At 35.0% G+C, this 12080-nt stretch overlaps 1 protein-coding gene across 22 annotated transcripts in view; it reads left to right on the top strand.

The window, feature by feature from the left end:
- The window catches only part of LOC123534731 (inositol hexakisphosphate and diphosphoinositol-pentakisphosphate kinase 2-like), a 99532-nt gene that overhangs the window by 28571 nt on the left and 58881 nt on the right, over positions 1 to 12080 (top strand). For 19 of the 22 annotated variants that reach the window (XM_053519212.1, XM_053519213.1, XM_053519229.1 and 16 more), the window contains exons 13-17: positions 542 to 666; positions 7352 to 7477; positions 9303 to 9421; positions 11228 to 11340; positions 11664 to 11730. In XM_053519212.1, coding sequence (XP_053375187.1) covers positions 542 to 666; positions 7352 to 7477; positions 9303 to 9421; positions 11228 to 11340; positions 11664 to 11730 — 550 coding nt within the window. Of the gene's footprint in view, positions 1 to 541; positions 667 to 2547; positions 2625 to 7351; positions 7478 to 9302; positions 9422 to 11227; positions 11341 to 11663; positions 11731 to 12080 lie in introns of all 22 variants that reach the window. The other 3 variants (XM_053519218.1, XM_053519214.1, XM_053519216.1) reach the window with 2 other exon arrangements.

Here is a 12080-nt window from a genome sequence, read left to right as displayed (position 1 = left end):
CAGTTTTGTTATCTTGGACCCTGATTCAAATCATTCATTTGTATGGAGAAGAAGTCCTATCACAGGGCCCTCCTTTCACCCTTTGGGGATTAGGAGTAGGGCACTATTATGGGGTTTCTTTTATTTTTACAATATTATGAAATGCTGTTTTTTTGCATTCAATATGGAGAATTTTTAGTGTATTCTAAAAGAGTATATATATCGCTACAGTAAAATGCTGACTGCTCAAAGTCACAAGATGATGAGAAAGAGTGCTTGAGTAATCCAGGGTTTCGAATGTCCCAAAAATGGAAATTATATAGAAAATGCCCAGAGGCCACAATTGATTTCTCAGATGACCCCAGGAACTCTAGCCACTGCCAGGGAACTTGTGCCACTGCTGCTGCAGTGTGGTGTGTTGCTGTACTTTATGAAATAGATATTTTAGCACATTTGATGTAGCATCAAGTGCAATATAAAAAAAGAAAATACTGAAAGAAAGAATCGAAAGCAGTCTTATACATGTATGTCATTCATGTATTGAATTTATGTATTAATGTAGGTACGGTCACTTCTCGGGTATAAATCGTAAAGTGCAACTGAAGTACCAGCCCCATGGGGCTCCAAAAAAGTCGTCAAGCGAAGAAGGTCTGAATATTGAGAGCGTTAAGTATCTTACGTCTCCTCGTACGTAATCTCCGATAACATCTGTAGACGAGACTTTGTTGTATGCTTGCTTCATGTGCCACCTCATGCATGAAAATTGTGTTTCATAAAGGCATGCCATGTTAGCTTTTATCAACGGATATTGAACTGAAATGTCAATACTGTTGGTAACAAAAGTTTATTTTTAAATATTTATTTAAAGTTTTCATTAGATACAAAAGGTTTTATTTTGTGTCTTAATCAGGGAAAGAATTGCATTTGAAATTTTTTTTTTTTTATAACATATTTGCAGTAACAAAGCAAAATTTGTTTTCCAAATATTAAGACATAATGGTTTATATAAAGAAACACAATTTTATCTTGCTTGTCATTATAATTATGAGATTTTTCAAGAAGTTGTTTAATGTTATGAGATTCTTTTCATGAAAACCTTTTAAGAATACGTCATGTTTCTGAGATACTGTTGAAAATGAGCCCATCTGATTAGTGTTTTAACCTTTACCCTGCTAGATTTCTAAAATGGACTAGTCTGTCATTCAATTTTGGGCAGTATCATTTATTATTGGAAGGGGTGTCTGTATTGGTCGCAAAGGCAAAATAACTTGCCACCAGCAGGCTAAACGTTAAAGAGAGCACAGCTGTATGGATTGCAGGGTCATGAGTTTGTTCCTCGGGCATGACGTATATTTTCCGTGATTATTTGATTGAAGACATTGTGTCTGAAGTCATTAGTCCTCCACCTCTTATTCATGTGACAAAGTTGGCAGTTACTAGGGGAGAACAGGTTTATACTGGTACAGAATCAAGAAACAGTTGTTAGGTGAACTTCCAAATGTTACATAACTGGAATTCTGTTGAAAAAAGCCCTAAATTCAAAATAAATACAGCTGTTGAAATTGCCATTAGACATAGCAAAACAATATTGTTTAATAACAGTTGATGTAATACATTGAGCTATATGAAATTTTTTGTTCTTCAAAACAAATAATTACACAATTTCTTGAAAAGTCACTTAATGCACGGCCTTGATATGCTTTTCTAATACCCACATTCTCTTACAGCACCCATTGTTGTCATTTGTATATATTTACACATAGCTTTTTGGGGCAGTGCACTTGGTCCATATTCTGGAGCATTTTGTGTCAGAAATTTCTATCATAGAGGACCCAGGATTATGCTTACTATCTGCAACTAGGTTTATTCATTGATTTTATCCTTTTGCAAGAATTAGAAATTGGGAGATAAACGTAATATTGCTGTAAGTCATTATATGAATTATGACAATATTGCGTTCAACTAAGTTAAACATCCGTCTGCATGTCTCTAGGGTGTGTGTTGTTGGGGGGGGGGGGGGTAAGTAGATACATTGAATAATTTTGACATTATAAGCAAAAATGTAATTCTTTTAAAGAAATCCTATTAATATTTTGCTCCTGAAAATATAAAAAAAGTGTGCTTTTTTGTGTTTATATGAGTTTCTACAATACATTTTGATAGCTTTGTATGGATTGAGCTATAAATAAAATCAAAATTGGTATTTTTAGATATTGCATGACTCAGAAATGACTTGAATTTACAATGGAAAATAAACTAATAAAGTCTTTTATATATTGATAAATAGAAAAGTAATTGATATATTTTGAAAATTTTAGTATTGAAAATTACCACTCTTGGTGTTCTTATAATGATATATTGTATCAAATGTGTTGTGTAATTAGAAAAAAACAGCCTTGTTACAGAAAAGGTGGATCAAACTATGGTGCTAATTTGTCTTTCAGTTCTGTGGAAATTTCCAACAACCACAATGTCAAAGAATATGGACCTATAGCTTTACTTTACCTTGCTTGCTTTCAGTTTCAAAGTTTTCATGATTTTGCAATAATACAAAGTTTGCTTACATAGGTATGAGTTCTCCGGAATAAATAGAAAAATTCAGTTGAAATATCAGCCGTATGGGCGACCAGCCACTTCCAGTGATGGTTTGTATTACACTCATCCAAGCGGCTGTAAGTCTGGCTTGACTGCTGAGTTAACAAGAGTGATGTCCCTTTTAACCCGTTTTTATGCTGCTAGGCTGAACACCACTAAATCCGGCTGTTCTTTATTTTATTTAAGATCTACTTACTTAATAGCATTTTTTCGACATTTTCTGGCATATCAGATTTTCAGAGACTTATATTTGCGTAAAGAACTTTATCGCTGTAGAAAAAGAAAAGGAAAAATGGGTGTTAACTTTTATTAAAAAAAGGTACATTTCGTTATATACAATCCTCTCATTCTAGTCCTTTTTCGCTTCTTTCAGTGTCTCTTGCAGAAGCTTAAAATTCCTATGCTGCCATTTTTATTTAGCATGCAATAGGAACATGTTGATTTTGATAGAATGCTACACATACTGAAATACAGCAGATTAAAAGAAAACACAATGCTGTTGAGAGTAGGCACAAGGAAAAGAAGAAATTTAGGACTATTTGTATTAGGATTACTTGTGACTAGACCAGTGTAGGCTTACATTTGATTTGGTAGTGATCAGCCTGCTAGGTAATCATTTATAAGTATTCATCAAAATGAAGTTTTCCACAAGGAAGAGATAGTGATTTTAAAAGAAGAAATCGCTGCATCTTTACTTCACTAAAACTGTGATAAATTGGCTTAAAATACAATCAGATATTTTTCTAACACTTTTTGACATATTAAATGAACTACTTTTTTGCTGCAAAATGATCGTGATGCATTTGATTAGTATCATGTAGCATTTATTTAGTTTATTTTCATTAAATGTTTTAAGCCAGTATAAAATTGTTAGCTGTTAACTGTCATTCTGTGCTAACTTCAGTCTTTGCCATGATTTGCATTTTCCATATATTCATTTTATCTTGATACTTGAATAAAAACAAATTTATATAATATTTATATGATATAATGATACTGATCAAAACAATATTTTGACATTCTTGTATTTGCATAGTTTTTGGTAAAAGTAGTACATATTCAGCCTCAGTTCCTGAAAGCTTGCTGGCTTCTTTTAATATGTCCATGAATGAGGAGGCATATAGTAGTTGGACCGTCTGTCCATCCATTCTGATCCATAACTGAAGAACGCATAGACCTAAAGATGTTAAACATTATAGGATGATTGCCTGTGGTCTATAGAGAACCCCTTCTGTTTTGGGGGTGAATAGGTCAAAGATGAAGGTCACAGTGGCCTTGAGGCTGAAAGTGGTTTCTGTTTTAAATTGGTAAATTTTTCTTTGGCCTCAGGGGTCAAACTTCATAGGATGGTTGCCTGTGGTGGGTAGATGACCCCTGTTGTTTTTGTGGTCAGTTGTCAAAGGACAAAGGTCACAGTTATCTCAGGAGGTCATTATAGGGGGCATGCATGTTTTACAAACACGTCTTGTTTTGTTTTATTTTGCTTATGGAAATTTGACTGTTTAGAAAAAGAGCATTTACAAGAACACCAACGCAATACTTTTATAGATAAAATTAACAGTTTCTGTACTTTCTAATGTCCCTCAAAGCACTAGGTAAAATTTTATCTTTGGTGAAATCACACAGTCAGTCAAGATAATAGTAGCTGTTTTGAGCAGTATAGACTTACAGATGTTTTGGTTCAGTTAAAGGATAATTGATTATACTGGCCTTAAAAATTATATGTTATATGCTTCCTCTACAATAGTTATTAGTTATCTTTCTTTGCTATTACCTTGTAGTAAGTTTGAACATTTAGTTGTGTTTATTTAGTACATTTTAACATTTTTAGCTCGACTATTCGAAGAATAGTCTAGCTATTCTACTCACCCTGGCATCGGCGTCGGCGTCACACCTTGGTTAAGTTTTTGCATGCAAGTACATACAGCTATCATTTAAAGGCATATAGCTTTGAAACTTATTTATTCTTTTTCTAGGTCAATTACCAACCTCACTGGGTCAAGTTCCATAACTCTAACATGTATTTTGAGCAAATTATGCCCCCTTTTGGACTTAGAAAATTCTGGTTAAAATTTTACATGCAAGTTACTATCTCCAAAACTAATGCAGATATTGAATTGAAACTTCACATGTGTCTTCGGGGTTATAAAACTAGTTGATAGCACCAAGTCCCATAACTCTGACCTTCATTTTGGCCAAATTATGCCCCCTTTTGTACTTAGAAAATTTTGGTTAAAGTTTTGCGTGCAAGTACATACAGCTATTACTAAAAGGCATATAGATTTGAAACTTATTTTTTCTTTTTCTAGATCAATTACCTACCTCACTGGGTCAAGTCCCATAACTCTGACATGTATTTTGGCCTAATTATGCCCCCTTTTGGACTTAGAAAATTCTGGTTAAAGTTTTGCGTGCAAGTACATACAGCTATTACTAAAAGGCATATTGATTTGAAACTTATTTTTTCTTTTTCTAGATCAATTACCTACCTCACTGGGCCAAGTCCCATAACTCTGACATGTATTTTGAGCAAATTATGCCCCCTTTTGGACTTAGAAAATCCTGGTTAAAGTTTTACATGCAAGTTACTATCTCCAAAACTAATGCAGATATTAAATTGAAACTTCACATGTGTCTTCGGGGTTATAAAACTAGTTGATAGAATCAAGTCCCATAACTCTGACATGTATTTTGGGCAAATTATGCCCCCATTTGGACTTAGAAAATCCTGGTTAAAGTTTCGTGTGCAAGTACATACAGCTATTACCAAAAGGCATATAGCTTTGAAACTTATTTATTCTTTTTTTAGGTCAGTTACCAACCTCACTGGGTCAAGTTCCATAACTCTTAACATGTATTTTGAGCAAATTATGCCCCCTTTTGGACTTAGAAAATTCTGGTTAAAGTTTTACATGCAAGTTACTATCTCCAAAACTAATGCAGATATGGAATTGAAACTTAATATGTTTCTTCGGGGTTATTAAACTAGTTGATAGCATCAAGTCCCATAACTCTGATATGCATTTTGATCAAATTATGTCCCGTTTCGAACTTAAAACTCTTTTGGTATTTAACATTTTGGGTAATAATTTCCTGCTTCTGTGACAATATTTCGAATAGTCGAGTTTGGCTGTCTTACGGACAGCTCTTGTTTCTGTGCCTGTAATCCTGCACAATTCTCTCTGTAGTAAGTGGAAAGAGAGTAAGGCTACTTGGCCGAAGGTCAAGGATTTGATTCCGGGCAGAGAAGAATATTCCCACCTATGTCTGAAGCAATACATTTAACCTTTAGCCTGCTGGCGGCAAGTGATTTTGCCTTTGCGTCCAGTGCAGACCAAAATCAGCCTGCACATCCGTGCAGTCTGATCATGATCTGCACTGTTTGCCATTCTGTTAGTGTCTTTTTGGTATGCACCCCTTTAAACAGTTAATGGTACTGTCCAGATAGAATGATGGACCAGTCCATTTTAGAAATTTAGCAGGGTAAAGGTTAAATGTCATTCATCATCTACCTCTTGTTCATACAGGGAATTTGTCAACTGTTTTTATAGAATTTTTTTGGTACTGGATAGGTTGGTTGCTTGAAAAAAATAGCTTATGAAGCTAACAGACTTAAAGGTGGTTAATCAGATTTTGGTCAAGTTAAAGATTTGTTTAGAACTTAAACTCTGAAAACAGAACAATAGCTGGGTATAAAAGTATTCTCTAATCACTTATTTAGCCTATGACCCGCCCAATTAGCTCTATAGGGAGAGCACAGATCTACAGATCGAAGGGCCGTGAGGTCGATCCCCGGGGGGCTGTATGTTCTCCATGACGATTTGATAAAGGACATTGTGTCTTAAATCATTCGTCCTCCACCACTGATCGATGTGGGGAAGTTAGCAGTTTCTTGTGGAGAACAGGTTTGTACTGGTACAGAATCCAGGAACACTGGTTGGGGTAACTGCCCTTGCTGTTACATAACTGAAATAATGTTGGAAAACGGCTTAAAACCCAAAACAAACAAACAAACAAACCTATTCAGCCCACCTGCTTAGTTCAGTTTAGAGAATGCAGGTTTGCGGATCACAGAGTTATGAGTTTGATTTCAAGGCATGTGCATGTTCTCTGTGGCTATTTGATTAAAGACATTGTATCTGAAATCTTTCGTCCTCCACATCTGATTCTTATAGGGAAGATGGCAGTTACTTGCGGAGGATGCATTAGACTAAGTATTGGTACAGAATCCAGGAAAACTGTTACTAATAGGTTAACTGCCTGCAGTTTCATAACTGAAATACTGTTGAAAAATGGCACTAAACCCCAAAACAAGCAAACAAATGAACTTAAATCACCTACTTTGCATAGCAGATGTTTTACCAGTATAGCTGATGATAGGGGAAGCTTGATACCGAGGGCTTGGTGCAAAACTGTTGTAAGTGTATATAAATAAAGAACAAGATACAATAGTTTTGCGCCAAGCCCTCGAATTACAGTGTTGTCTGTTTTCAATGTTTTGTTTGTTTGCTTTCACTTGTTTGTTTGTTTGTTGTTTGATGTATGTTTTGTCACATATATTAATAACCTGATTCAGATACATATTTTGTTACATGTGTTTTTTTCATTGATTTTTAAATACACAATAATATGTTTTTGAAACAAATACTGATAAATAAAATGTTAATTGATAACATTTTTTGTGTGTGTGTGTCTGTGAAATCGAATATTGTTTAACCTTGAAATCACCAAATTTTACTAACCTTTTTCTTAGTATTTGATTTCCATTATGTTTTAGATGAATATCCAAAAGAGCCCTCTCTTGTTTTAATACTGAAATGGGGAGGGGAGCTAACTCCTGCTGGAAAGTACCAAGCTGAGGATCTGGGAAAAGCATTTAGGACACTTTACCCTGGTGGACAAGGTAAGAAGTAACAGATCTGCTTCCCTTAAATGGGAAGTCGGTTGAATTTTTTTTAGCTCACCTGTCACATAGTGACAAGGTGAGCTTTTGTGATCGCTCTTTGTCCGTCCACAATTTCTTGTGAACATGATAGAGAACACAGTTTGCAATCAATTTTAATCAAACTTGCACACAACTTGTATTGGCATAATATCTTGGTTACTTTCGAAAACTGGTCAGATCCCATTCTGGGTTCCAGAGTTATGGCCCCTTAAAGGGCCAGAATTTACTATTTTTGGCTTATGAACATGATAGAGACCACATTTTGCAATCAACTTTAATAAAACTTGCACACAAGTTGTACTGGTAATGGGTGTATCTCAGTAACCAATGAAGATACTGATTTGAAATGTCATTTATGCCATCAGATGGACTCATACAATCAGGGTAGATAACTTTTGACTGAATTTATGACAAATTACCTCCCTTTATTTTATGTAAATGAATGTATCTCAGCAGCATCTAATGAGATTGGTTTTAAAATTTATTTATGTCTTCCAGGGTAAGGAATAGTCATGTTAGTACAAAAATGCAGCATTTGAGCCTAGGACCCTCATACTTGGTATGGACATTGTCTCTGACTAGGTCAAAAAGGACTGTTACAAGAAAATATTTATCCTGATGATATTTAATATGTATGCCTATGTGCTCTATGTCAAAACTTGATCATATCATTTTGAGCAATGGTACTCAGGTGAGCAATATAGGGCCATCATGGCCCTCTTGTTTAATTTCTAAAAAGAAGTTAGTAAATTGTGTTCCGCTAGAAAAAAGATGATAAAGATATGTGTAAAAGTTTGTATTCCAGGCTAAATAAAATGCCAAAATTAAATTGTATCAGCATCATCAGAAAGTGTGTAAAATTTTGTGTATTAGGAATGTAAGAGAAAAAAGGATGATTCATTGTACTTACATTTTATAAGGAATGCTGTAAAATTGTGTTGTTGTTTTTTGTGTGAAAGTGGATAGAAACATCTTTGGTTATCGTAAGGAAGAGTTTGGGAAATAACTTTTATTTGCAGAAGTCTGTGAAATTCTGTATTTTTATCCCTCCTTCAAATTTAGGTCATTGTGGGTCTGTAGACCATTTAGTTTCTGATCAGTAGCTAGAGAGTGTTAGTGCCTACAGTTGTTAAACTTCATAATGATTTCCTGTGGTCAGAAGATACTGTAAAATCATTTAATTTTGTGGGCATGAAATTTTGTTGTTTTAGCCAAACAGCAATTTTGTAGGGATATGAATTCGTGGATTTCAACTTTTGAACTTAAAATGAATGGGAATTTTACTTGTTTGTAGGGATTAAATTACGAAAATTAGCCCCTCACGAATATTAATGATTTCACAGTTACCACTATTGTTTTTGCGGTCATTAGGTCAAGGTCACAGCATACAAAATTGCATATCTAATTGCATCTGACTGGCCATCTTTAGGGGCAATACTTGTTTTAAGGAAGTTTGTCAAGTTTGTACTAAATTAACAAGAAATAACTAGCATTAAAGTTATGAGATTCTGTGAAATCATTTGGCCTAAAATTCCAGTTCCATCCAAAAGAGCTGTTTCTTGTGCACAAGAATTTGTGATTTTTAGTGATTAAATACATGAGAAACACTTTATTTGCTGCAATTCAGTTTTATTGCAGTCTTAAGAATTATATCACCAGCAAATATGAAAGATTTTATGGTAGTACATTTTCTTTAATCTGCAGTTACATCTAACTTAAATACTGTTTAAAATAGCGTTAATAAAAAATAATGAAATAAACATTTGAAATTGTATATTTGCAGGAGAGTTTGAGACTCCAGGACTTGGTTTTCTCCGACTTCACAGTACATACCGACATGATCTGAAGATCTATGCCTCAGATGAAGGAAGGGTACAGATGACTGCAGCTGCATTCACAAAAGTTTGTTTCTTTATTTTGCCCTCCTTTGAAGAAGTTTTCATACCAGCCTGTCATTTGACTGGTCTGTCATCCAGTTATTTTGGTTTACGGTCAATAAAAAGAGAATTTGCTGGTATACCGTGGTCAGAAGTTTATAAGATGATTGACTGTGGTCAGAAGATGACCCCTATTGTTTTTGAGGTCAAAGGTGATGGTCGCAGTGACCTTGAGACTGGATAGTGCCTGATCAATAACAGAGGAAGGCATGAGCCTACAATAGCCAGACTTAAAGTGTGTTTGGTCATTAGTTGACCCCTATTGTTTTTGGATCAGTAGGTCAAAGGTAAAGGTTACATTGATAGTGAGACTGAAAAATGGGTTCAGTGTAAGGCCCCTGATGTGGAATCACTTGCCCCTAACCAATGTGGGTTTTAAATCTCACTTGGGTAGTAGAATTCTTCATGTGAGGAAGCCATTCAGCTGGCTTATGAAAGGTCTGTGGTTGTTTCCAGATGCTGGCCTATGTGTGAAACAAGCTCTGGAGGGGCACCTTGGGTTTTGCTCCACTGGAAACACTATAAGGCATGAATTTTGTTGGTATGAAAACAAACGAGACTGAAAATGGTTTTTGATCAATAAGTGTAGAATTTTGTGGCATTAGATTGTGAAATTGCATTGTATGATTGTTTATGGTCAGTAGATGACCCTTGTTATTTTTGGGGAGAAGTATGTAAAAGGAAAAGATCACTAAAATGGTTTCTGATCAATAGTTTGGAAATGGTAAACCTTCAAAATTCATAACCATATTGTCACTGATTAGTAGTTGACATTTTAGTTTTCGGGTTAGGGGGTCAAAGCTCAAGGTCACAGTAACCTGTACAGTTTTATTTTTGTTGTCCAAACAATTGATCATCTCAGTTCATTGAGAAAAAAATGTTTTTGCAGAATTGAAATAATAATAGCATTCCTGTTTTAAGAGAAATACACCTTTATAAGTATGTAGCAGAATTGAAGTAAACTTAACTTTACCGTATTTTGACTCTGTGTTGTTCAAAGGATATTTTCACAGATTTTATTAACTATCACAAGAGGGATCTTTAAGTGCCATGTGACAGCTGTAAAAAGTATCCCAGTACTTGGATTCAGTGTTGGTATATTTTCTTGTACTTCAGGATCATGGAGAAACATTCATGTTTAACCTTTAGCCTGCTGGCGGCAAGCAATCCTCCCTTTGCGACCAGTGCAGTCCAAGATCAGTCTGCACTTCTGTGCAGGCTGATCATGGTCTGCACTGTTTGCTATTCAGTCAGTAAATTTTCAGTGAACACCCCTTCAAATAATAAATGGTACTGACCAAATTGAATGATGGACCAGTCCATTTTAGAAATTTAGCAGGGTAAGGGTTAATAGGATTGCCCTTAAGCCAGTGCTAGGGGATATGAGGGATGTAGCAAATGTCAATACTTCTCACACGAACAGACTCAATCAAACAGTCTTCTGTTATTTACTTGGTTGGTGTTTATGCTTCTAAAGCATATTTTTACGGAATTTCTTAACCCTTACCCTGCTAAATTTCTATAATGAACTTGTCCATCTTTCAATTTGGACAGTACCATTGACTGAATAAAGGAGTGCATACCAAAAAGTTACTGACTGAATGTCTAACAGTACAGATCATGATCTGACTGTAGGATGTGCAGGCTGATCATGATCTGCACTGGTCGCGAAGGCAGACTCAGTCATGTCCAGCATGATAAGGGTTGAAATAAGACAGACTGGGAATGTAAAAAAATACAGTATTTTATAAGGTATTTTATTTGTTTTCAGGGTTTGTTAGCTTTAGAAGGAGAGCTGACACCAATTCTGGTTTCCATGGTGAAGAGTGCCAACACAAATGGTCTGTTGGATAAAGAGGGAGAAACGTCTAAATACCAACATGTGTAAGTTTACATGATATTTCTGTGTAACTCCTTGCTCGCTTCAAGGTCATGGTCACACTTGGGGGTCAAAGGTCATACCTTTGGGCATATATTGCTCCGCATTGCGTTGCTCTTGTTTTGCTTCAGATAGGACTTGTAATTTATCCCTATCACTTTATCTGCCATCCCAGAATATGAAAGAAATGCTTGAAAAACGCTATTATATATTTATTAAATCAGGCAGTTTGCAGACAATTTTACCTTGTAACTTTATTTTGAAATCAGATGGAATGTTTAAATCATAAAAGTAAATAAATTGATTTTATCATTTCTTGATCTTGTAGTGTGAAGGAAAGATTGATGGATATACTGAATCAAGACAGAGAATTCACAGCTGAAGATGAAGACAAGGTATGTGTCTTATAGCATTTCATTTGTGTCTGTGAAAATAATTAAGTGAAAATTTTATTGTTCACAAATACTGATTTATATTCAAATTCAGTGTGCAATTAGCTTTAGTAAAAGCACAACACATTGGATAAGTAGGTAATAGTGAGATATAGTTTTCCATAAAGAATTCACAAAGACATTTTGTCTGAAATCACTTGTCCTTAACCTCTGAGTCATGTGGAGAAGTTGTCAGTTGCTTGTGGAGGATAAAACAGTACTCGTACAGAATTTATGAACAACATTAATGTTTTCTTGCTGCCATTGTATAACTGAAACACTGAAATCATTAATATTGATGTAGAACTAATTGT

Source organism: Mercenaria mercenaria, chromosome 12, assembly GCF_021730395.1.
Source record: "Mercenaria mercenaria strain notata chromosome 12, MADL_Memer_1, whole genome shotgun sequence".
NCBI lineage: Eukaryota > Metazoa > Mollusca > Bivalvia > Venerida > Veneridae > Mercenaria > Mercenaria mercenaria.
Note: the sequence above shows the minus strand (reverse complement) of the source record. Positions and strands in the feature narration are given on the sequence as shown.